Genomic DNA, 26,108 nt, shown 5'->3' with positions numbered 1-26,108 from the left:
GTAACCATTCCGTTTTTGAGTCGTGAATAACACAAAAGCAAGAGTTATCCAAGATTGACAGTATGCACCGTCGCGGTCCATGACATGTTGGTTTTTGTGTTAATCACGAATAAAAAATGGATAGTTACTTTCCGGCCAACTTAATAATAGAAGCGTACCCTATACGTGCACTTTGAGCTCAATTATCTCGGTTTCTATAAGAGATATCGAAAAAATTCAACTGATAAATTGTTTATCATAATCTCACCAATATTTTATCAATTGGAAAATTATTTATTTTCTTCACAGAACCGAGATAATTGAGCGCAAATGGGTGGGCTTCCACTACGGTATTTGCCACGGTCACCGGAGTTTCTCTTCCACAAATACGTTTTTTTTGTACCAGAACAATTATGCTCAAAACTTCCTTCAGAGTTTCCCTTCGAAAAGTGTGCAGATCCTTGCGAAATTTCATAGAATCGACTTCTCCCGATCTAAAATTGCCGTGTATTATCCTAAAAGTGTATGATTCGAAAATCACAATTAATTATGGAAATGATTTGAATATTCGATACCTGAAGTTAGAAAATGGAGTTGGTGTTGGTTTGCAAGAGGATAATAAGCTTACTGTTCTGGAAAACGCCAATTTGTCGGATGTGGTCATTGAAGATTTGAAATTTGCATTGACCTTTCAAAAGTCAAAAATGAAACAGTTCAGCTTACGATGGGATCTTAAAGAGGAATTCGATACTGGAGATTTTGTTAAAAGATTGGAAAACATTTTGGAGTCAAACTCCTTATCAACTAGAGCGTTTCACATGGAAGCTCATAACCAAACGGAAATCTTATCCCTCTTATCGAATCTTGATTCCCAATTACTTGAAGAATTATGGGTTTTTAATCCAGACAAACAAAATCCAGGAGGGTTCATTGATTTGGATCAAGTTGTTGATTTGGATCAATGGAGAAATATTAAATCGATTGGGATTCCAACATTTTCGATTTCTGAAAATTTGCTTCCAAAATTCTCTCATTTTGTTTGGTGTGTTTTAACTTTTGAAGAAATTTCGTTGGAAGGTGTGGTAGCTTTGAAAAATGTGCGTTTTTTGTGAAACTTTTCAAAATTTTCGATTAAAAAAAAATTAAAACTAAATTCCAGGCTCTGCTTCAATCACCAACGTTTCAAATCTGTGACTTCTACTACAAAAGTTTGAAAGCAACCGATGAACAAGTTGAAGAAGAATTTGGGGTACCACAACTTGAGACCAGAGGCAAAAAATGGTTTTCGAATATCGAAGGATCTGAACAAATGCTTGAAATTGTGCAAGAAAAAGGAGTATATTCAAGATTCCTTTTCTCAAAAACGAATCCAGATCCAGTGCTGGAAAATGAAGAAGATCAGATAATTGTAGTTTAATTTTTGGGCTTTATGAAAATGAATTTGCTTTTTTCTTTTGTTGTTTTTTATCGAGCAAACAGAAATGTCAAAAATCTTCAATCAATTTGTATCATTTTCAGATGGGTTATGGCTCTTGAATTAAGGCATTTTTTTCTCCGAGTACCGTAACTCAAGAGTCAAAAAATGCTCCAATTTCTATACGTTACTTTTTCAACTGTTTCGAATTTTCTAGAATAATAGAATTTCAGTCGATCGTGAAATTAACGTCGGGGTCCACCAACCGTCCGCCGACCGTGCGCCGACCAGGCGCCGACCGACAGCCGACCGATAGCCGACTACCGGCCGGCTGCCAGCCGACCGCCAGCCGACCGAAAGCCGACCGCCAGCCGACCGCCAGCCGACCGCCAGCCCACCGAACTCTTGCATTTTCGCGTCAACGTGCCAAAAAATGCAAAAATTGGGTCGGCGGTCGGTCGGCGGTCGCTGATTTTCGACCGATCGAGATGGTGCCCTTAATCTAGAAAATGAGAAAAAACTCCTCGAAATTTTGTTATTATAAGCCCTTCGAGGAATTTTATCGCCCCGAAAAAGGTATGCCAATTTTCGCATCATTTCTGTCATTTCCACATTTCAGTGCTAAATATTTTTGTTTTCCACCTGACTGACGCAATTGCAGTTTGATAAGAACCGCCCTTTCCATACACTTCCCAAAATTTACTGTCTGATAATCATTTCCGACTCAACCCCTCACACCCCCTCTTCCCCAACATATTCCTATCACAAGTATTCCAAGGAAAAATCCAAAAAAACTCGAAAAATTAGTCTTTAGAAAATTTAGGTGTAATAATCATAAAAATCAATATTAAAACCTTCAATTTTTAAAAAATAAATCAAGCTTTGGTATTCCAGATGCCGGATGTACGCGTAGAACAAACTCCACTATTCTGGCGGCATATTCCAATGATTTAGATGAATATGATGTGAATGTGTTGAGGTCATCTATTGTTTTCGATAATTTCATTTTCTATGGATACAGCATGTTTGCTAATGTCAGATTTGATGTTAAAGTGGAAGAAGAAATTCAGTATCATTCGGATCGTTTGTAAGTTTTTAAAATCATTTTTCTAATTAAATTGCCATTTTTTCAGTAGCTTCAATGCATCGATGTCTGCTCGTATGCCGGACCCGAGCCTTGGCTATAATGATACTACAACTGGAAGCGATGTATTCAATGTTCTACAAGTACCAAACCCTGAAACATTTTTCAAACCCTACCTGAAAATTTCAGAAATTCCTGCACAACAAACAAGCTCCAATTTGTGGAGCTCTGGTCTACATTGTTGCCAAACGCTACCCGAATGACAAAACTCTTACTGATCTTATCACTCAACTTCGTGATAACCATATTTTCGTTTACATTGTAGCTCACAATGTCCGATCCGGAGGAAGCAATCCGGAAGCGTTGTATGAGGTGGCAGACAAAACGAATGGGTTCTGCATTTTTAACAGTGGTGTCAACTTCTGGGTCGTGAGTCAAGAGTTCGGAAACTTTTCATTCAGATGGTTTTCTTTAGAGTGTCAGTGAACTAAGCTACGTCAATTATCGACCATATCAGTTTCAATCTCAAACATTCAATGTCTCGGGGACCGGTAGGCTGGAATTGCCGGTTTGGCAAACTCCTAACCCAACTCAATACAGTGAACAAATGCTGGTGGTCATTATTGTCCAAAATCATAGTAATACCATAAAAAAGTGTTTCATAATCAACTAGTTTTTCTTAGGTCTCTCCAATTTCATCTCCCTGAACTACACCATTGAAACTACAGATAAAATGTTCGTGTGGGTTGGACCTGATCAAAGTTCTGGGGTAATTATCGAAAGAAATTTGAAAATGAATCCAAAAAAATTTAGTATCCTCGATTTGGAACTGGAATTCTTGCTCAGCCTCAGCTCAACGGGTCCACCGATTACAAGTGGACCATTGACTATCACTACTCGAACAACGAGCCGCAACAAATTGAGACGAGACTCTACAGTAATTAGTAAGACCAATTTTTTCAAAAGAATTCAACAAAATGATTTATTTCAGCTATCACGATTTCCTCCCGCTTCCTCCAATGTGATTGTGTTGATTGCAATAAATATTCGAACATTAAATTACTGTTATTTTCATAGATTACAATTGTCAAAAAACAAAATAGATAAAAAGATTATAGAAGCAACCGCGTAGCTCAGCCATTAGCTGTGCGGCTCCTCTAACAAATTTTTTATGTGGATGTAGACCTACTAAAGTGATTATAAGTGCCATAAACCGGTGCTGGATCAACTTGTGACGGCGTCCAAATCTTGCAACGTAGTTTATAGAAATCTGAATTTGAATTTGTCCATTCACTTGGAAAGGTCGACTGCTCACTCTTTATAGTTTCCCTATACGGCTTAATGATTATCAAACTTGGCAACGGATCAATAGCAAGGAAAATCGAAATGGTTACTGTAAGAACCATTCCATAAGTCTCTTTTCCTGTCCCCAAGAAAGCGGCGATAAATAACAAGGTGCATGGAAAATGAATAAGTGCCACTGGGATGATAGTTTGGATTACCAGAAAATAAAATAGCTGGGTCTGAAGAGCATGAGACACTTCGGAGTTGTTTTTCATATTGGACAGTTTTAGTATGGAAAAGTAAAGATTCGTGCCGAAGTATGACATGGTGACGAAGGAAGTAGTCTGAAGAGCAGTAACACATTTTTTAAAGGAGAGGAGGCATGATATTTTTTTGGATGTTAACACTAATGCTAACAGTAATCTGTTAACACTGACCAATTGACACCGTCACTACGAAAAAATCTCCTTTCTCCCCTCCTTCAATGAACTTACAATTATTCCACATAAAATAGTCAACCCCGTAATTTGCGTCCAATCAGCAACAACCTCAGCAGTACTGGATACCGTTTTGAAGAAACTGAATCCAAAATAAGTAATCTCGCTGGTCTCGATATTTTCAGCACTGGCGATTTCTTCTCTAACAATAAAATTTTTTATAAATCATAATTCAACTTTTTGATCCATACCTAACAGCTCTATCAAGCATCTCATCAAAATGAAGACAAATATGAACTGTAATCGCATACAACAACCCGAACATAATCGGAAAAGACAACCATATACAAAAATTTCTGGATCCAGTAACCCATTGGGTTCTTCCCTTGACTATCAAGTACCGGAACACAAAATGAACTCCAAAGCAAGCCAGAGCAACACCAAATGAGCAAACCCAAATCACTGAAATGTTCTTCTGAATGTCTGTTTGTTAGGATGTCCACAACTCACAGAGTAAAGGATAAGAGATATTTAAAGGGATCGACGATCGTCTCGCATTCGTAGTAGACATCCAGTGATCATCTTTTGATCGGACTTCCTAGAAAAATTTCTCAATGTGTTATTATAAAATGTTTTTGATGTTATGATACACAATTGATTAGTTAACAACATTGATATATCTTTGACTGGAAACAAGAAAAATTGGCTCAAAATAAAAAAAAAGATAAAGACCCTTCTATTACAGGTTTTATGGCATTTGATTTTTTACCGGCTTGATAAGAAAATCAATTCCAGCGTAGAAGACTTCAAAAACCGACATTGATATCATGATATATTTATAGGTTCCCAACTTTTTTGGACTTTTGAGAATGATAAGAACAATCAGCAAACCATTCATAAGAAATGCAATGATAGCCAAAATAAACTGGGTGATAATAACGATTAGTGTGGTGTCGGACATTTTTTGGTGGATTTCAGGGGAAATGCGGAAATTTGTTTTGGAAAAAAACAGAATTGTTACTGGTAATGAATCTGAATTTTCTGATTTTTTCAATTAATTTTTTCCCATCATTTTTACAAAGATTTGCAGCTTTCATCTGAGAAAAATAAAACAATAAAAAAAAATAATTAATGAGAACAGAAATGAAAAAGAAAATATTTTTGTGAGAGATGTCAAAAAATATTAATGAAAAATCATAGATTAATGGAGTCTTAAGATATCGAACAAGCAGCTGAGCTCAAATGATTGCCACGTGGTGCTACTTTCAATGTCATCGCGTTCTCAATGGACGTCTCCAATTCTTCGTATCCTTCGATACTGTTCACATTCACATCTGGAATAAGGGAGGGGGTTGTGAAGGATTAACGTACTTGTACTTTGAGCTCAATTATCTCAATTTCTATTAGAGATACCAGAAATGTGTTAACTGATAAAATGTTAGTGATGTTATGAGAAACACTTTATCAGTTGACAGATTTTTGATATCTCCCATAGGAACCGAGATAAGTGTGCTCAAAGGTGAAATACAGGGAGGTGTTCTTACCGCAAAACCTGTAATACAAGGACCCCTAGCTTTCAGTGAGCCAATTTTTCTTGGTCCCTGTCAATGATATAAAAACGTTGTTTCCTGGTAAAATGTTCATCATAATATCAGTAGCCTTCCATTTGTTGATAGATTTTGATATCTTTTATAGGAACTGATATAATTGGGTTCTAACTTGACAATGTGGGAGCCCTTCTATTGCAGGTTTACGATACGTTATTTCTTCAGAACCTAAAATTTAGATTTTCTCACCTCTATCATGCTCCACAATCTCCCAAATACTCTTCTTCAAGCTCCGTGTCAAAAAGTAGGTCTCTGTGAGTCCCCGATCTTTCACAGCGATCCTCCCCCGAGGACTGAATTCAAATCTTCCCGTTGCCGATGCTTGTAGGTATGTCCATTTGCTGCATTGAATCTTCCCAGCCATTCCTTGACATTCCATCTGCGATGCCAACGTCACAGTTTCTCCAAACAAACAATATTTGGGAGACTTTGTTCCCACGACGCCGGCGACAATTTTCCCGGAATGCAAGCCGATTCTCAGTAAGAATGGATTCTTGGAAATTGGATCTACTACACTTCTCGCCTCCCACATCATCCCTAGCGCCACATGGCACATGTTTTCAGCGTGCTCCGGAGTGTATTCAGTGATTCCGGACACCGCCATGTAGCTGTCGGAGACGGTCTCCACTTTGTAGACACCTCGGATTACAATGATGCGGTCTAGCTTTTTGAAAATCTCATTTAGAATCCGCACGATTTCCTTCGGCGAACTTTGAGGGATGGTTTGTTGGAAAGTCGGAAGGTCACAGAACATAACAGTGGCATCATGCTCAGCAGCTTCGATGTGCTCACCTCCCAATAATTGCTGAGCGATCCGCTTGGGCAGCATGTCCTTGAGAATGGAGTCAGTTTTCTGACGTTCGATTTCAAGTTCCCGAGTCATGGTCTCCAGTTGCTCATTGTTAGCTTCCAGTTGTAGATTGACTTCAACATCCGACAATCTCTGCTGATTCAACAATATCAAATCTCTGGTGGCATCATGCAACGGCATAGCTGTCAATCTCATTCCATACTGCATCAACTCATTGATAGAAGTCACATATGGAGAGCAAAGGTAGATGATGTGCTTCTTCGAAGATAACAACATCATCTGACCTTTAAGCTTCAGATGGTGTCCTTGGGTAAGCTCATTGGACTTGTCGTCTTCCAAAGCTTCTCTGAAACGAAAAACAATTATTGGGTACTTATTTTCTACTTACACTTCTTGTTTCAGCTCCTCTTGACTCATCGCATCCATTAATTTCTTCTTTAATGGGGACGTCTTCACTTGGAGCACGAACACGGCGTTGATAAAATTGCAAATGTTTTCAAAGTCTAGGGGAATTTGAGGTCGATTGATTTCGAAAATCCGCAAAATCGGAGTGCCAGGTTGCAAGAGCTCATTCGGAATGTGATTGCTAAATTAAAATCTAGTCTCTTGATTTTCTTTTTGTTACAAGGCTTACTGTAGCTCACTACCACATTGTACCAGCTTGCAAGACTCATCAATGACAAAGTGATAAGGAAGTGCTCTTGAAAAATCGTCAAGGCTCATTTGAAGAGTGTCATCTAGAATTTCGGGGAAGTTGGAGTTGCTTGAAGTGAGCAAGCTGGCGTGAGAGCCATCGGAGTCGCGACGGCTTTCTCCAATGTTCTGAAAAAAGAATTCTGTACTTTAAAAGCTTACATAGCAACCATACCTTAATCAAAAACACCACATGCTCTTCCACCCTCTCTCCATTATTCATGTGCACACTTCTCTGAGTTCTTCCCTGAACAACAAGGTTGATATCCAAGTCGAAAACTCTTTTCGCCACTTCTCGAACCACTCCCTTTACAATCGGATACAAACCAGGGCGTCCGGTGAAATAATGAAGGAGAAGGTCGCCTTCAGAATTCTCCTCGCATCTGAATGATGGACCACGAAGGTTTGCTTTATAGACAACATGGTCAATAAAGTAGTGGAGACTGTCTAGGTTGTCAAGGAAACCTTTGAGATTGGGACTCATACTTCGGACCAGTTCATCCCAGCCGATTTCCATGGAGTAAGTGATGAGGAAGGCGCCGTACATCTCCCAGACTTGGTCCTTGGTTACTTCTGGAAAAATTGAATATAAGCTAATATTCTTTAAAGTTTTGAAACAATTACTTATAACCAGGGATACACTATCCACCAAAACATAGGTATCAGTATCCGAGTAGTAGTGATTCACAATATTTTCCTTTCCATTTTCAAATCCTGATTTCTCCAAAACCTGAATCCACGTGTCTTCTCCATAGTTACGGCAAATCAGTTGGCGGATACTCTCGTGAATGAAACCAAACTGAAATCATCATGAAATTTGGAAAAGAAGTTGGATTGTAAAAGTAGCTTACCATTCTATAGCTTTATAGAGATCTTCTCGGAAGTCAGGAAGAAGATGTCCGAAAAATGAGGAGAAAAAATGGGGATACATTCCGTGACCTGAATGAATTTATCACCTCCCTCCTTCCTCCGGAATATGAAATGCTGTGAAAGAAGTTCAGGAAAACGAGACAATTTATTATTCATAGAGATGGCGTGAGGTAAGTCGATAACATAAAACTTTTCTAGCGGAAATTTCTATTTTGGGATTTTAGGGAGTCTACGCCATTCGAACCAGTGTTTTGTAAAAAGTGAACTATTCACTTTAAAAATTTCAGAATGGAAGGTTTGACTGCAAAAAGCGCAACTTATTTTTTTTCAGAATACTCCCAGATAATTGAAAAAAAACTGATTGAAAAATTCTATAGTCTTCAGAATTTTTTGAAATTGTAATAATTAATCTTCAAATGTCATCGAGTATTTTCCTACCATCAAACCATTTTTTTTTCTTTAATTGTTTTTCAGAGGTTTTTTGTAACAACGATAACACATAATCCGACTTTGCCGCCAGTGATTTATGACACTAATAATAATTTTAGTAGGACTACATCCACATAAAATAAGGCTGAGCTACGCTGTCGCCTCATGTAATCGTTTTATCTGTTCAGTTCTTTGACAATTTTCAATTTTCACGAAAAAAATACATTTCAATGAGTTCGAATATTTATTGCAATTTATCACAACAATCAATCACATTGGAGGAAGCGGGAGGAAGTCGTGATAACTGAAATAAACAGTTTTGCTGAATAAGAATCTCAAATTATTAGTCTTACTAATTACTGTAGAGTCTTGTCTCAATTTGTTGCTGTTCGTTGTTCGAGTAGTGGTAGTCGATGGTCCATTTGTAATCGGTGGACCCGTTGAGCTGAGGTTGAGCAAGAATTCCAGTTCCAAATCGAGGATACTAAATTTTTTTGGATTCATTTTCAAATTTCTTTCGATAATTACCCCAGAACTTTGATCAGGTCCAACCCACACGAACATTTTATCTGTAGTTTCAATGGTGTAGTTCAGGGAGATGAAATTGGAGAGACCTAAGAAAAACTAGTTGATTGTGAAACACTTTTTTTATGGTTACTATGATTTTGGACAATAATGACCACCAGCATTTGTTCACTGTATTGAGTTGGGTTAGGAGTTTGCCAAACCGGCAATTCCAGCCTACCAGTCCCAGAGACGTTGAATTTTTGTGATTGGAATTGGTATGGACGATAATTGACGTAGCCTAGTTGATCTACACTCTAAATAGAGAACCATAAAAGTAAAAAATTCCCTAAATTTGACTTACGACCCAGAAGTTGACACCACTGTTAAAAATGCAGAACCCATTTGTTTTATCAGCCACTTCGTACAATGCTCCCGGATTGCTACCTCCTGATCGAACATTGTGGGCTACAATATAAACGAAAACATGGTTATCACGAAGATGAGTGATAAGATCTGTGAGGGCTTTATCATTTGGGTAGCGTTTCGCAACGATGTAGACTAGAGCTCCACATAATGGCGCGCGTTTGTTGGTCAGGAATTTCTGGAATTTTCAGGTACAGTTTGAGAAATACTCAAGATCGTTATACTTGTAGAACATTGAATACATCGCTTCCGGTTGTGGTATCCTTAAAGCCAAGACTTGGATCCGGCATACGAGCAGTCATCGATGCATTGAAGCTACTAAAATGGTATACCGTAAACACATTATTAAAATGCTCCTCCCCTATTTTCAATTTTGGGAGCATACATGTCAGTTCCTGTAAAATATATCAAAAAAGAGCCGACTGACAAAGTGTCCAACATAACATCAAAAACATATTGTCAGTTAATCAATTCTTGTTATTTTCATCTGAACCGAGATATATGATTTCAAAGTTGACAGTCATTCTATCAGAGTGTTTACGGTATTCTGACAATATCATGTGAAAATGATTTCACCAAAAAACTCACAAACGATCGGAATGATACTGTATTTCTTCTTCCACTTTAACATCAAATCTAATATTAGCAAACGTGCTATATCCATGGAATATCCAATTATTGCTAACTATAGATGACCTCAACACATTCACATCATATTCATCTAAATCATTGGAATATGCCGCCAGAATAGTGGCATTTCTGCTACGCGTACAACCGCCATCTGAAATACCAAAGATTGATATTTTTTTTTAATTAAAGATTTCATTTTATTTAATTTTTGATAATTACACCTAATTTTTCTAAGACTAAGTTTTCGAAATTTTTTGGATTTTTCCCTGGAGTACTAGTGATAGGAATACATATATTTGGTGGAGGGGTGTGAGGGGTTGAATGGAATATTATTATCAGAAGTAAAATAAATGGGATGGGTCAGAAAAAAGCGGTTCTTATCAAAATGCATTTGCGTCAGTCAGGTGGAAACGGAAAATGTTTACCTTTTAAATGTGGAAATGACAGAATTAGTGGGAAAGCTGTGATAATTTTTGAGGACAGTGCGCAAATTCTGCTCTGCTCAGCTGGTAGCAATGTGGTACCTGCAACGGTGAGCAGGTAAGATGAGCTTCCCAAAAAAACTAAATTGAACAGGATTTTGAAAAAATTATAGAAAAACTTCAGCAAAATGTTTTATGTACCAAGTGAACAAAATCACATCATTCAACTAGATTGGACACCTATGACATTGAATATCTTTTCAAGTATCTAGTATTTTCTTTTTCGATTTTTGGGTTTGTCACATGTCTAATCCATATTTCATTTCTTATACAATGTTCGAAAAATTATCATTTTGCAATCTGCTTATCAGTGATATGTGCGGCCGATATTTTATACTTGATAAGCTCTACAGTCGTTGAATGGGCTCAAAATTATCTTTGAATCTTTGAACCAGTATGCCTCGTATATCGGGGAGTGGATGATATTTGGAATATTAGTAGTTCAAGTTATCGCATTAAAAAGGACTGGTTAGAGAATTGGAGTCGTAAAAGGGCTCTTAACGTTGTTAATATTACTGTATTCCTCGTTTCTACAGTCTTCTGGATTACAATATTGTCTATAGTTCTTGTTATCATACAACTACCGTATTCTGAATGTAATCAGGATAGTCTTCTTCAGAATTATATCCAGAACAATTACAATTTTATCGCAAACTTTGCTTATTTGACAATGATGCCTGAAACTGTTCTAGAAATTATTAGAAACGTTATTGGAATATCTTTGGGAATTTACCTATTAAAAAAAATCAAAACAACCAGTGATAAGGCAAGAAAGAAACTTTCAAAACTAGTTTTTGTCTTTTACTTGACAATTATATGCCCAATTATACTTCTGATAACTTATGTTCACATAATGTTCCACTGGGAAGACGATCTCAAATTTCGAGAACAGTCAGGGAATTTGTAAAGTATTGAAAAAAGATAACATTTCCAGAAACCAAATTTTTCTCCAAGTTGAAGTAACACGACTACTCTATGCTTCTGCTGCGAGTTTTAGAGCGTTTTTAACCTTATTCATGTGTCCCGAGTATCAGCTGACTGTGAAATCGTTTTTCATTATTGGTGGAAATTCGGTAATTTTTTATTGAATTTCTTGTTGAAATTGTTTTGTTTCAGGTTGCGCCAGCAAGGAGAATTTCCGAGCGATTGACATCTCATGATACAGGATCAATGCCTAAAATCAGTTCTTAATTTGTTTAGAAATTACATCTATTTTTGAAAAGTAGTGAATTTCACAGCGCTCCAAAGAAACTGGTCAGAAATCGCGCCCCGGATAATTTCAGAGCAAAAAAAGTGCAGAAAATATAAAATAAAAACTAATGAATAAAGTTTTTTTTTTCGAATTTTTCATTGTCCATTTTCAAAATCGCTCCACCAAATTGCCTCTAAATTGAGACAAATCTCCATCATTGATTCGACTGTTTCTAGACCGAATACAAGTTTTAAAAATGTTTCCTCGATTTAAAAAAATTAAAAATGACTTCAAATTCCTTCTATTACATCCAAGATACGAAATTTGGATAACGATCGGCAAAGATAAAATGTCCAATGTTTTTTGCAAAAAAAAAGTCGAACTTTGAGATTGATCGAATGGAAAAATGAACAAAATTGAGGTATAAGTCTGGAAAATATTTTTTTGTAATTGGAGTTTTTTTAAACTTACAAATTTCATTATTATAATAGCCAATAGCTGCCAAAGAATGTATTTTTGGGGTTTATTTTTTTCCGCCGATGCCAAATGTTTGAATTTTTGAACGTTTTTCATTATTGGAATATATAGAAGTCCAGAGAATAATAAAAATATATTCATGGATATATAAGCTGGCTGAAAAAAAACTGAAATTAATTTTTTTGAAGCTTCCAGAATTTCAAAAACCAATATAAAATTTCCGGATTTAAAAATTCAAGATCTTTGTATTTCAAAAAATTCTTTAAAATTAAAAATTTAATATTTGATTAAAAAATATTCGAGAAAATCAGCAAATTCAGAAAATATTGTGAAATTTAAAAAATTTAAAAACTGGCATTACCATTCTCCAATCTTCAAGTCCCAAAATGATTGTATCCAATACACCAATTCCATAACAAAATTTCACAAGATTTATTGACAAATTTTTTGAAGGTTTTATGAATTTTTCAGAAACCGAAAAAAAATGAATTAAAAATCGTTGTATCGCCAAGAATGATAACAAAAAATAGCAAACTTGAGCCATTGCAAAAAGAACATATACTGTGCACAAATAGCTGATGAATAATAAAATATTAAAATTAGAATCAACATTTTCCGAGGTTTCTCCATATAAACACAGTGATGGAACCAAAAATATGAGCAAAAAATATACTAGTTTTATAATTTTATAGAAAAGTGAAACTATTGGAAAAACCGACGATTTTTGGTCTTTTTCCTTGTTCAAATTGTAGACATAAACGTAGAATGGGAAAATTAAAATGAGAAAAATAAAATAGGAACAAAAGAAAAAATTTAAAAAATCAACCGGACCGAAATTCCTATCAGAAGAGGTACCGTTCATTTCTTTTGTTGTGAAAAAAATATTTAAAAATTTGCTGTGTGCAAAAAAAAAAACTACAAAAGTGTGACATTATTGCCAGGTAACTTTTTTCCAGTAATTTTTTTCAGCTGTCAAATTTTCAAATTTCATAAACCAACGATTAAAGTTTAATGATTTCACCAATTGGAAAATTAAAAAGTTTTGATGGACCGAAAATAAAAGACTGCGAATAAGAAATTAGTTAGCAATAGCTATACAAATTTTAAAAGTTAATCAAAAACAAAAAAAAACTAAAGCATTAGTAACCTAAATTTGAAAAAGGTGAAAAACTATTCGTACCCTCCAATTTTTTAGAATTTCGGAATTTCAGGAAACATCAGGATTTCTGGGAATTCATGAAAATTTGGAATTTATGGAAATGCATAAAAATTTTGAATTTTGGGAAACTCATAAAAATGCAGATTTTCTGAAAATTAGTGAAAATTCGGAATTTCGGGAAATGGATAAAAATTCAGAATTTCTGAAAATTTATGAAAATTTAGAAATTTCTGGAATTCTTGAATTTCGTACTTTTTTTGGATTTTTATGGGAATTCGGTAATATTCTGAACTTTTCTATTTTTTCCAGAAAACTAAACTTGCGAAAGCGAATCTCTGAAGACTGGGGCAAAAAGATGCGTCTTTGACACAATTGCTCTATTTTTTCTAGCTCTTTTTTTTTGAAAATCTGTTTCCCATCCTGAGTAACCAGTTTCAAAAAAAAATTCCATGTGAAGCTTAACTATTTTTTTCGTGACTGAACATTGATGAGTTATGTTTTCGCTTTTAAAAATCTGTCCCAATGTCATAAGACCAAAGTTTACATTTCCCATGATGTCTGTTCATCTTCTTGCAGTAACAGCCTAATAGATTTAACGATAAGAAACTTTCGTAGTGTGTGTTTTCTGTTTCCCCACCTCAAGACATTTGTCGTCGGGGCACAAAACAAAATGCGTGCATGTTTTCATTTTCAGCTGTTGTCATATGTGGTATTCCCATCTCGCAGGTGGTTTGAACTCTGTGATTCTTTCGTGACTTCCTTCTAGAAATCCCGTCTCTTTTCTTCTACACTTCCGGGTATTCTAAGAGCCTCAGACTATGTAGATTAGATTTTCGCCTATACAAAGCCTAATCTTAGTTCCGGGAACATTTTCTCTGTCCTAGCTTTTGTCCTGCTCTGTCCTGTTCTAATTGGAATGATCTCTGAATTAGACCAAGTCCAAGTGTTTAAAGGGAATCTGAAATTTTTTGTTCTCTGTCCCAACTCGTGGACTTGTGCTCATGTTATGTCCAAACTTCCTGATTCGTGACTTTCTCTATCTACACTAGCCACTAATCCCACCTGATTTCATATATAATAAGAACTCTGAAAAAAAAAGAGAAAGGAGTTTTTGTTTGTACCCGTTTTTGGTTTGTCTCTTCGTCTGGCAGGAGGCAAACGAAGATAAAGATCTCCGAGAGAAGAGAATCATACCTTTCGTTTGGGTATTCTACACTTTTTACGAAAATTTTTAAAGGATAGTGGCCGTTGTGTTCCCCGTCAAGCCGCTTGCTTTTAAAGACAGACTACCTACCTGTAAATTGTATCTTCTTTTTTTTTTTGAAGACTTACTTTTGAATTTTACATTTTTGGTTTTCACATTGAAGTTAATTATTTCTTAATTACGAAATTTCGAAGTTCGACTTTTCTTAATTTTCGAAGTTTTGATATTCTAAGGTTCTGAGATTCTGAAATTTCAATAGTAAGATTCTGAAATTCTGAATTTCGGAGATTTTTCTAACTTTTTTGAGTTTCTGAAATTTCGACATTCCAAGATTCATAGATTCTGAAGAAAGGCTGAAATTCCAAGTTATGAAAAAATGAATTTGGAGGTTTTCCAATTTTTTTATTTCTGAAATTTTTATATTCTAGGATACTGAGATTCTGAAATTTCGAGATTCTGAGATATTTTAGATTCTGAGATTTCTGATTCTGAGATTCTGAGATATTTTAGATTCTGAGATTTCTGATTCTAAGATTCTGAGATTCTGAGATATTTTAGATTCTGAGATTCTGAAATTATAAAATTCTGAAACTCAAAAAAAAACTCAAAAAAAATTCTGAACTTTGTGGAGTTCAAAAAGCTTCTATTTTGAAAATTGAGTATTCGAAAAGAAAATCTCTGAAATTCGAGAGTTCAAAATTTCAGGAATTCCATAAGTTTTTTTTTCAGTTGAAATAATATCAAGACTTGAAAAATCGACAATAAAAATGAAGTATGAAAAATTCCTAGTCTCTGACTTTTTTTAAAATTTCGAATTTCAGAACGATCATTTACCGTATTTTTCATAATTCCAATCTTTTTATCTCTTCAATCAAATCCTCTCCATTTCTGTTTTTCAAATATTGCTTTCTCCAAGTTCAAATAATTTTCTAGCCTAATTTCTAGCTATGAATTGGGTATGCACACTTCCTCTGTTTTATGTATGTACTCTAGTTATGCTTCTCCATTAGTGAACCAGAGTTCTCACACCTTCTTAATCTCTCGTACGTATGTGAAATGCGCTCTGCTCATTTGGTTTCACATTTAGGGATCAAAATATCCTCGCTTCGAGGGGGAGGAGCTAAGATTAGTCCTTCACTTTCATTTAGAAAATTTGTATATAAACATTTCACTTATATTCGTTTTCCTTTTTCCTGTTTAAAGCTCATTAAAATTTCCAGAATGAGCCTGAAAGAACTGCTCGCTGAGCCACAACCAATTTCATGCAAAATTTGTGATTTTCCGTCTCATGGAATGCATTTTGGGGTCATGACTTGCAGACCGTGTGCTGCGTTTTTCAGGTAATTATAGTAAAATAATTATTGTCCTGCTTATTATGATTTCAAATTCCAGAAGATTCGTGGTGCTCAAGCTGAACTACGCATGTTTACAAGACAGGGAGAGATGTAGTTTGAATAAAATTCGAAGGTAATTTTAAAAAAAGTCCCATTTAAAAATGAAAAGTAACTACAGAAGTTCCTGTCGTCACTGTCGATTCCAAAAATGCCTTCAGATGGGAATGAGTGCAGAAAGTGAGTGGTTTTGGGTTATAAAATTCTGAATTTCTGGATTTCTGAATTACTGAATTTCTGAGTTTCTGAACTTCAGATTTTCAGAATTTTAGAACTTCAGAATTCTCGAAACTTCGAACTTTAGAATTTTCAGATTGCTGAGTTTTCGAGTTTTAGAATTTTAGAATTTTTCGAAATTTTATTTTTGTAGTTTTTGGATATGTATCTGTTTTTTAGAATTCCGAAAACTTGAATTTCTGAATATTAGAATTTCATGAATTTCCAACTTGGGAGATTCGAGAAGTTCCAGTTTCTGAATTACAAATTTCCAGATGTCCAACTCAACCGTGAAGGCAATACTGCACTAAATCTTTCCAAAAAACAAGACCCAAAAATTGAGCCGGAGATGATCATTCAATGCCAGGCTGAGCCGAGTACTAGTCTAATGCCGGTTATAAAACTCGAGGTAAACAGATTCCTGATAACTTTTGAAAGTTATATCATTTTGAGGATCAACTCTACACAAAATCCATTCTCTCCGAAATCCGTTATGACAATCTTTGGAAGGATATGAATGAGATTTTCTCCTCGGGAATCCCATCCACAAAACACGGACATTTCGCAACATTAAGCCCTTTGTATAGATTTGTGGAAGGTCTTAAGCTCGTTCGGAAACCCCAGCAAACCGAGAGAATTAAATTTGAGAATCGTCTCTCTATGAATACTCTAGTCCCCCACTGGAGAGCTCAAGCTAGACACACCGCCATCCTTTCAATGCATTCTATGGCATTTCGTAATATTAAATCCATGGCTGACAAGACAATGATTTATAAAGCAGTTTGGAGGAATATCTATCGATTTGAACGTATTCAAATGTCAACTGAAATCTTCGGAGGAAAATGTGTAAGCGAGAAGAAACTTGCAATTTCCTGTGAGAAGGCTATCCAGCTGGACGCGTTGTTCTTTGATCTTGAAGGAGTTGCCCAGGAGAAAGTTAAACTTTCGTTACAGTAAGATTCAGAAGGGATGGTATGAATTCTAGTGTTGTGAGTTTCAGGGACTACAAAGCGTTTGCCGAAAGGTGTGTGGAAGAAGTCGCCAAGCCGTTGAACGAGCTATGTCCATCAATTGAGGAAGTCGCATTTTTGATATTGAACTTCGTTTTGCATAATGGTGAGTACCTCTAGGATTCTGTTAAAGGGGTCAAAATGAGGATCGCGGTTCCTTACGACGGCCTATAGTAGGTATTACAGTGTATCCTGTAATAGAAGACCCCCCCCCCACACTGTCCTGTTTGAGCTAATTTATGTCGGTTCTTGCGAAAGATACCAAAAATTTGTTAACGGATAAAATTTTTTGACGTTATGATAAACACTTTATCAGTTCAAATTGTTTCATACCGTGGACAGGATCCTAGGTGAATTGGCTCAAAGTTAAAAGTCCGAGGCCCTTTTATCACAGGTTTAGCGGTTTGTAAGCCGCATCACGTAATAACCGTAAAATTAGTAGATCGAAAATTCGTAGAATGAAAAAAAAAAGTTTATAGTCTGATTTTTACAATTGGAATATTTACAATGGATCAGGACCTCAAAAAGCTGGAAAAGTAAGCCGCGGCCTTTGAAGGTTATCGTAAATGCTCTTCCGCACTTTGAGCTCAATTATCTCGATTTCTAGTAGTAAAAGTACCTTTCTGGCGCAGCTTTTTGCCCACTTTTCGACCCTTTCTAAAACACCCCAAAACACAAAGAATCTTATCCAAATCACCCCAAATCAAACCAATATCGTCCAAATTTCAACACCCCAAAAACCCACCCCTCCAGACCCCTAAAACAGGACCGCCCATCCTGCCCACTTTTTTTCGACAAAATGTGACTTTTATTTTTTGGTGTTTTTGAGACAAAATATTTTTGTGAAGCCTTAAATTTTTAAAAAAATGAAAAATGGGATTTTAACAAAAGTAAAAAATGTGACTTTTGTTTTGAGGCGTTTTTTTGAGACAATGACCAACTTTTCCTCATTTATTTCTCCAATTTTTTTTCCGATTTTTTTTGTTCGCCCACTCGAAATTTTTTTCAATTTTTCTTGCATATTTCACACCTCATTAAGACGTCGACTGATAAGAGAGTCGTATTTCTTATCGTGTAGAAGTGCCTATTCTTTTTTAATTCTTTACCATTATTATGTTTTATTAAATGTTGTGCAAAGATTTGAAACCGTTAACAAATATAGATTTATTAAAATTGGCAACGGATTTACAAATTAAAAATTTTCGAGGAGTTTTTATGCGCGACACTCTTCCTGATAAGCCTAAAAAATTGGAAGTAGGTGTTGTAAATCTTGATAGTATGAACAACAAAGGAACCCATTGGGTGTGTTATAAGAAGGATATGCATAATTTATAATATTTTGATTCTGTTCCTAATAAATGGAAATCAAGCACAACGTCAAAAAACCTAACATCATTCTCGAACAAACTTTTTATAATCCTGAAACTGGATTCTGTGGTATCAACGAACTTCAAAGAAAAACTAAAATACCAATCAAAGAAGTGAAACAATTTCTCAATGAGCAAGATGTGTACACTCTTCACAAACCTGCAAGAAAGAACTATCAAACCGAAAGAGTTTACATTCACAACATTGATGAACAATGGCAATCCGACCTTGTTGAAATGATACCATATGCAGCTGAAAATAATGATTTTAGATATCTCCTGACAGTTATAGATTGTTTCAGCAAGTATGCGTGGATGGTCCCACTAAAATCTAAAACTGGTAAAGAAACTGCAAGCGCTTTGGAAGCTATTTTCAAAAAAAGAAAGCCTCAGAAAATGCAAACTGACAATGGAAAAGAATATTACAACAAAGAGATGAAAGCTCTTTTTAAAAGTTTTGATGTTCATCATTTCTCAACACATTCAGACAAGAAAGCTTCCATTATTGAGAGATTTAACAGAACTCTGAAAGAAAAAATGTGGAAAATGTTCACCCATCAAGGCAATCACAAATGGATCAATATTCTTGATAAGCTCGTTTCTGGATACAATAATCATTACCATCGTAGTATAAAAATGACTCCAACTGAAGCTTCCAAGAAAGACAACGTAGATCAAGTCCACGAAAATCTATTCCCATCAACTGAACCGTTAGAAGCTCCTCTCAAAAGTAAATTCAAAATTGGTGACACCGTCAGAATAACAAAATATAAAGCCATTTTTGATAAAGGATATTTACCCAATTGGAGCACTGAAATATTCAAAATCACAAAAGTTTATCCGGGAGAAGTCACAACATATTCTATCAAAGATTTAGCCGATGAAGAGATCAAAGGAAAGTTTTACGAGGAAGAACTAACGCTATTTAATAATGTAAAAGAAGAGTATAAAATTGAAAAGATACTAAAGCGTAGAACTAGGAAAGGAATTAAAGAAATGTTTGTAAAATGGTATGGATATCCCGAGAAATTCAACTCTTGGATCCAAGATATTTAGACACTAACAACTTTCACTCTATTATCTTTGATTTCAACAATGTTCTCACTCATAACCAAACAATAACACTTTGTGCTTTGAATAATATTTTTCGAAAAAGTTGCTTTTATTGTAACATCAGGTCTAGATTGAATAATTCTATCATTCTGTTTAGATACATCAAATACTAATAGTGGGTAATAGTAATAGTAGACATCTTCTTCCATAAAGATATGATCCTTTGTTGATTCATAATAACTGTTCCTAAACTCTTTTGCAAAATTGTATTGCTGCACAGCATTAAATTTATCAAAATCAAATTTCAAGCAATCATGAGGATATCTCTCTGAATTTAATTCTACATAAATTTCCTCTAATCCACAGTTGTCAAATTTACTTGCATTCAAATAATTATTATCTCTAGCAGTTTGAAAAGCAACCACAATGTACTTTATCTTGTCATATTTTGTTCCCAATTTCCAGGTGAATTCTCGATTTCCATTAGGAATGTTGTAGCTCTCCAACTGTCTAGAAATGAAAGGCATCTGAATAAGTTTGCTGCTTTCAAAAATGTTCATTAGTTTATTTTGCATTTCAAGGCATGGAATAATCTTTGGAATGATCCATTGTAATTTTTTAATTTCCAACTTTGCAGTAAATTCTTGTGCATCTGTAGAGACGATACTATTCTTGTTTTCCGGAGATCTGTAAAGTGACAAGTGATGTTTTCTTCCATAGACAATTTTATTGTAGCACTCTGCAAAGCCAAAGATATGAGTCAACGGGATACAGAATGTAATAACACCCTTTCTATTTTTTGTATATTTGTTAATTTTGTAATTTATAATTTCCTTTGTTTCTAAAATCCAGCCAAATGTATTTTGCTTGTTCATGGTACTGCTATAAGTCAAAAGACCTTTCATCAAACTTGCTCTCCCAGGATCCATTATACTTTCAACTTGCATTCCATCCATACTATACGTTGCTCTATCAAACAAAAACATGGGAGCATTATTCGTCAAAGATACTTCATCAGTTTCTGCCAACGCAGTATCGTCTGGTTTAGTGAGATTTACTTCCATGAGAATGTATGACTTGTGTAAATGTAGGTACTGGTCACACATTTCTATAACAAAATTAATTTCTCCATGTTGATTCAAGCTAGATCCTGAAGAAGGAAATATGCTTATGAGATTCTCTTTTTGAATTGAAGTATCGCTCACAATAGGCATATCAACTACAAGCATTTTGTCAACAGCTTCTATCATTGAGCTAATTTAAAACCTGAAATTTTATAAATAATATTTAGAAGTACTAAATGCGCATATTATCGGTGTTGATATTTTTGAATGTATTCAAAGAAGCATTCAGCAAACCTATTATCTGCACAGATAACTCCCCTGTTCAATATTTTAGAATCCCAAAACTACACAAATGTAATTATCATAGAATCCTTAACTCGAAATCAGAACCAGTTCAATATGAAGTTTTCAAGCCAAACATTATTGAATACATTTCAGATGCTAAACTTTGTAAAAAATTAGTCAGTGAGGTTTCAATGTATACTGACTTCTCTGGATATGAACATACAGTAGAAAAAGAATTGAACAACTACCCCATCACACTAGCTGAATGTAGAGAGATGATCAACAATAAGAAATGTGGATACGGGACTTTATCAAAAAGTAGTTCTAATACCTGGAGTACAAATAATAAAATTGAGGTAGATTACCCAAATAGATTCACAAGCTTCTTCTCTCCCAAAAGATTCCACAAAGAAAATTGTATAGTTATTGAAACAAAAGTTTACTCACATTTCAATCAATCTAAGCCAACCAATATTCTGGCAGATATGAATAATTGTAAGTATCAAGACGGTTTCTGTGAGATCAAGAAAAATGAAATCATCACTTGGGATGTCAACAGAGATCAGAAATGCCAATTCATCTCTATTGGAATACTTGATGGGATGTACAATAACAAACTTTGGGTTAACAATAAGAACCAAATTGCGTTAAATTTTGAAACACAGAAGATTGTGAATGATTGTAACATAGACTTGATGATTAGTGATGAAGGATTTGCTGTAAGAAAAATTAATCGAGCCCCTTCCCAATATCCCCCAAAGCAAATTCCTATCTCAATTGAACAGGAAGTTCAAAGACAACAACAACATGATATGAGGAAACGTGAACAAGAAGAACTCAGAAAACGTGAACAAGATGAAATCAAAAGACGGGAACAAGAAGATATCAGAAAACGGGATCAAGAAGATGCTAGAAGACGTGATCAAGAAAGACAAAAACAGTATGAAGCAGATCTGAAAGATTTTGAAAAAAAGAAACAAGAAAAGCTGAAGAAGGAAGAAGAACTCGAGAAAAAGAAACAGGAGAAAACTAAGAAAGCTCAGGAAGAGGCTGAAAGAAAAGAAATCGAAGCATTGAGGAAACAACGGAAAGATGAAGACTGGACAGTTCATGATGAGAAATCGAAAGGTGTAGACAAAAAATCCAACAGAACCAAAAGAGAAATCTTCCAACCATTACCATTACCAAATTATGATGAATATTTGAAGATCAAACAAGACTGTGAAAATTTCCCAAGTTATGAAGCTTTCAAGAATAGTCGAGATGGATGTGATTCGCTAACAACCTATACAGATTTCATTCACAAAATTGCCAACTTTGAGAAAGAACAGCAGTTGAATTCTTCCACAGATGAAAAATGGCAGCCACTACCTTTCCCTGGTTACGAAGAATTTCTGAGTATCAAAGAAGATTGTGACATTCTCCCAAGTCATGCCGAGTACAAGACTATCAGAGAGAGTTGCGATGCATTCCCAAGTTATACAGAATTCATCAAAAGAATATCTAATTACGAACTGTTTCAAACTGGAAAGCAACGCAGAAAAAGAGAATTGTACTCCGACTTCCAAGCAGCAGGAGAATTTCAATACCTAAAAACCAATCCAACAACCTTTTACGACATACAACTGAAGTAATGTGCGATATTTTCAACGAGCAAAATGAAGTTCTTGAAAGTCTCATCAGAGAAAATCCAAGAAGATTTATTCAAAAACAGCTCAACCATACAGCCGTTAAAGTAAGATTTATCGATACTGAAGATTCTAATGGAATTGTTCAAGTTACATTCTGCAAAGAAATTGATGAAGAAGAGATTGACTTTTTAGACATTACTCGTTTCGATGGATACAAATTAAGTATTGCTCTCACACTCGGACAAATCCCAATCAAGATTAAAAGTCTTGGAGATAAAATTTGGTATTACAAAAATGACAATTTTGGAGGAGTCATATCCAGCAAACCACAACTTCACCCAATGATTGATTTTAGAACCAACATTACCAACATGAAAAGCTTCAAAGAATTTGATTTGAAATTCCTAGATGATAAAGTGATTTTCCATGAACACATTTTGTTAGACTTGAAGACCAACATTGAAGAAGAACTGATCGAAGAAATGCGAGAAAAATCTGATGTCTCTATTCAAGTACATGCCAGTAACCAAGATTCTACTTTACCTCACGAAATATTAGACGATGTCGAAGGATTCTTTGGAAAATGGTGGCTTAGAATTTGGAGAGTTGGTGTAACACTCGGAGTTGCTGTAGTTTATATATTTGTGGGTAGATCAATTTGGATGATACTTTCACCCAAAACCTTTATTGATAGGAGAAATAATAACAGAAGAAGAAGAGAGTATGAGGCTGTAGAATTAAGAGAAATGGTACACCGCCCATCTGTTCAATCTCTCACTGTTGATTAACTTTTTTATTTCAAATAAATGAGATTTTTCTATACAAACGGTCCAGAACAGGCTAAAACTGCTAGCTACGTAATAATAAGTCCTAAAGAAAATGATAAAATTGAATTGGTAGATAATCATAAAGAATCGTCTAAACAGGGTGTTCCCTCAGAACAATTCAAAGATTTAGCAGCTGAATCATCTAAAACAAAAGGGTCCGGAAATACATTTAATAGCAAACCTAAAAAATCGAATTCACAAAAAATAACAAAAGATAATAACAACTTTTTAAAGATTCTCAAAAGTGGATCAGGATTCAAAAGAATTTAGAGAATGTGTAACTCTATATGAATATCACAATCATTTGTTTCAATAAGATTATTATTTTGATCAACAAGCTTCAAAGTTAGTGTGTTACAAGCATTTAAAGTTTTATGATAGATCAAATTTATTGGTTCGTATCTTATCTTTTTGTCTTTACCAAACTTGCAAATAATGTTGCTTTGTTTTTCGTTCATGAAAGAGTCGCAAATAAGGTTGCATGATAGATATACGAAATTGTTTTTATCATTATTCAATGTTCCTTCTACTTTTAATAAAGCAATCGAGTTTGCTTTGAAATTCTGAGGGAACTGATAAGATTTCTCGTTTGAAGTCAAATTAAGAAAGAGGTGGACCATTTATTAGCATTTAAATTATGTCGAATGATTTTAACGATTATTCAATCAAAAATTTTTATTCTATCAGAAATAACAATCCTTTACTACCTAGTTCAATAAGAGCTTGCATCATAGGAAAATCTGGATGTGGGAAAACCAACTTGTTGATGAATTTACTTTTAGACAAGTTTGAAGGAGTTGATTATTTAGATTATGACAATTTGTACATATTTTCTTCTACGTTGTTTCAACCATGCTATCAAGCACTCATCAATGGGTTTGAAAACGGTTTAACTAAAAAAGAAATTAGGGAATGCTTTAGGACACAGAACTTTCTCGTTGATAGGAAGGTTGATAAGAATGATAGAAAGGAAAAGAAGACCATCACTATTCACTGTTCAGAGAGTTTAGATGATATTCCCGATCCTAGCTCAATAGATCCTAATAAAAAGACGTTGATAATATTTGATGATTTGATGTTAGAGAAACAAAATAAAATAGAACAGTATTATACACGAGGTAGGCATAATAACATTGATTGCTTTTACATTTCTCAAAACTATATCAAACTTCCAAAGAATACGATTAGAGAGAATGCTAATTTGTTTATTGTTTTTCCTCAGGACAAGTTGAACTTGGACTATATTTATAGAGACCATTGTAGTGAAATAGATAAACCGAAATTTATAGAAATGACTCTAGAGATATGGAAAGATAAATATTCCTTTTTGACCATTGATAAAAGTAGTGAAATGGATAGTGGTAAATTTAGAAAGTTGTTAAAGTATTTTCTATTGTTCTAGATTATCTTCGCTTATCAGAGAGAGGTTTTCCGTTTTTCAGGAACAGCTGCAGAAAGTAGATAGTTAATTTTTAAATGTTTTTTTGTTCCCATCTTCAACAGAGTTCAACGGAGTTGTGCCCATTTCAACGGAGTTGGACTTCGCCAGGGCTTTTAGCAGGACGGTTTGTCATAAACTGGGGTGTATATTTGACACCTATCACTGTCATCAATTTTAACAATTAAAAACCAACTTCCAGCCCAATAACTAAACTGCTTTACACCTACTTTCCTCGAGACATAATCCATAATTTCGGGAGAGTTGGGACATACTTTTTCAATAGACTTTACAAAAGCTATATTATCAGGCGTCATAGCAATATCTATGAAACCATAATTCTTTACAACCAATAAACACTTGTCAATAATGGCTAAAACACTGGGAAGCAGTTTTCTACTTAAAGCATCATTAGTAGTAAATCGTTCAGCATATTGAATAATAGTTTTAATTTCATCGTTAGCTAAAAAATTTTGAAATGTTAGAGTCCTTGTATTAGTAGAAGGTTTCCAATATGAAGGTTTGATTGATGTATTGTGCTTTGGTCTTGGGGGTATGGTCTCTACGTTACGAACAGTTGGCGCATTATTAACAGCCTCGACTCTGTTTCCAGCACGAATACTTTGTTGGAATCTTCGGAGTTCATTACGAAATTCGTGAAGAATTTCATCGTAAATTCCCTCTTTATCACACAGGCCTCCAATTAAAAGAGCTTTCTTAATCACATAACCAGCTAATAAATTTGTCGCAGTGGGAAAATAAACTTCTAGCAAGCTATCATTTTTTAGCAAATGCACATTGATAGTTTTACTATCATTTGTGTGCTTCCAATACCTTTTCATCATTTTATGTAACACAGAACCACTGCCTTCAAAATCGTCAACGCCATATATATGAATATTATACCCATCTTTATATAATTGAGTAAGATTTGTTTTTTTAACCTTATAGACGAGGTTGGGGGTATTATAAGATACCACACAACTACTGGAATGTAAGAAATTGACAGTTTCCAACTTGTTTGAAGACTCAATTTCATATAAATAACACATTTTTCGAAGGTTTGTTGTAGAGCGCATTTATTAAGAGGTTTTCCGGGAGTGGTGGTTGAGAGGGGGCTATGTTTTTTGTCTTATTTTATTTT

The 26,108-nt window shown here is 34.9% G+C and overlaps 7 protein-coding genes across 7 annotated transcripts in view; 3 read left to right on the top strand and 4 right to left on the bottom strand.

Moving 5' to 3' along the window:
- The window catches only part of CBG04939, a gene marked incomplete at both ends in the record, with an annotated part of 4,168 nt that extends 666 nt beyond the window's left edge, over positions 1 to 3,502 (top strand). Inside the window, 10 exons of the mRNA XM_045238255.1 lie at positions 413 to 1,076; positions 1,139 to 1,387; positions 1,555 to 1,816; positions 2,288 to 2,480; positions 2,527 to 2,620; positions 2,667 to 2,906; positions 2,953 to 3,115; positions 3,161 to 3,246; positions 3,291 to 3,421; positions 3,469 to 3,502. Coding sequence (XP_045092804.1) covers positions 413 to 1,076; positions 1,139 to 1,387; positions 1,555 to 1,816; positions 2,288 to 2,480; positions 2,527 to 2,620; positions 2,667 to 2,906; positions 2,953 to 3,115; positions 3,161 to 3,246; positions 3,291 to 3,421; positions 3,469 to 3,502 — 2,116 coding nt within the window. The remainder of the gene's footprint in view (positions 1 to 412; positions 1,077 to 1,138; positions 1,388 to 1,554; positions 1,817 to 2,287; positions 2,481 to 2,526; positions 2,621 to 2,666; positions 2,907 to 2,952; positions 3,116 to 3,160; positions 3,247 to 3,290; positions 3,422 to 3,468) is intronic.
- A 144-nt stretch (positions 3,503 to 3,646) lies between these two features.
- On the bottom strand, positions 3,647 to 5,159 carry CBG04938 (the record flags this gene model as incomplete). Its single annotated transcript, XM_002638050.1, has 5 exons — positions 3,647 to 4,105; positions 4,256 to 4,400; positions 4,450 to 4,660; positions 4,709 to 4,796; positions 4,968 to 5,159. The coding sequence occupies 5 exons, from the start codon at positions 5,157 to 5,159 to the stop codon at positions 3,647 to 3,649; spliced, it is 1,095 nt and encodes a 364-aa protein (XP_002638096.1).
- A 251-nt stretch (positions 5,160 to 5,410) lies between these two features.
- Positions 5,411 to 8,163, bottom strand: CBG04937 (the record flags this gene model as incomplete). The annotated part of the gene is made up of 7 exons (XM_002638049.2): positions 5,411 to 5,532; positions 5,995 to 6,962; positions 7,005 to 7,202; positions 7,251 to 7,438; positions 7,485 to 7,882; positions 7,934 to 8,108; positions 8,161 to 8,163. The coding sequence occupies 7 exons, from the start codon at positions 8,161 to 8,163 to the stop codon at positions 5,411 to 5,413; spliced, it is 2,052 nt and encodes a 683-aa protein (XP_002638095.2).
- Positions 8,164 to 8,878: 715 nt separating this feature from the next.
- CBG04936 lies at positions 8,879 to 9,172 on the bottom strand (the record flags this gene model as incomplete). The annotated part of the gene is made up of 3 exons (XM_045238254.1): positions 8,879 to 8,912; positions 8,962 to 9,092; positions 9,137 to 9,172. The coding sequence occupies 3 exons, from the start codon at positions 9,170 to 9,172 to the stop codon at positions 8,879 to 8,881; spliced, it is 201 nt and encodes a 66-aa protein (XP_045092803.1).
- A 4,461-nt stretch (positions 9,173 to 13,633) lies between these two features.
- CBG04934 lies at positions 13,634 to 20,969 on the bottom strand (the record flags this gene model as incomplete). Its single annotated transcript, XM_002638047.1, has 5 exons — positions 13,634 to 13,680; positions 19,772 to 20,047; positions 20,099 to 20,229; positions 20,350 to 20,458; positions 20,507 to 20,969. The coding sequence occupies 5 exons, from the start codon at positions 20,967 to 20,969 to the stop codon at positions 13,634 to 13,636; spliced, it is 1,026 nt and encodes a 341-aa protein (XP_002638093.1).
- Positions 15,943 to 26,108, top strand: part of Cbr-nhr-30 — a gene marked incomplete at both ends in the record, with an annotated part of 18,780 nt that continues 8,614 nt past the window's right edge. The window contains 6 exon segments of the mRNA XM_002638043.1: positions 15,943 to 16,022; positions 16,075 to 16,149; positions 16,195 to 16,244; positions 16,586 to 16,734; positions 16,737 to 17,242; positions 17,290 to 17,405. Of these exon segments, the coding sequence (XP_002638089.1) occupies positions 15,943 to 16,022; positions 16,075 to 16,149; positions 16,195 to 16,244; positions 16,586 to 16,734; positions 16,737 to 17,242; positions 17,290 to 17,405 (976 nt within the window).
- CBG04933 lies at positions 21,344 to 23,487 on the top strand (the record flags this gene model as incomplete). The annotated part of the gene is made up of 2 exons (XM_002638046.1): positions 21,344 to 22,544; positions 22,700 to 23,487. 2 exons carry the CDS (start codon positions 21,344 to 21,346, stop codon positions 23,485 to 23,487), a joined length of 1,989 nt encoding a protein of 662 aa, XP_002638092.1.

This window comes from Caenorhabditis briggsae, assembly GCF_000004555.2.
Source record: "Caenorhabditis briggsae complete genome, chrV, whole genome shotgun sequence".
NCBI classification, from domain to species: Eukaryota; Metazoa; Nematoda; class Chromadorea; order Rhabditida; family Rhabditidae; genus Caenorhabditis; species Caenorhabditis briggsae.
This window is presented reverse-complemented; position numbering and strand designations above follow the sequence as displayed.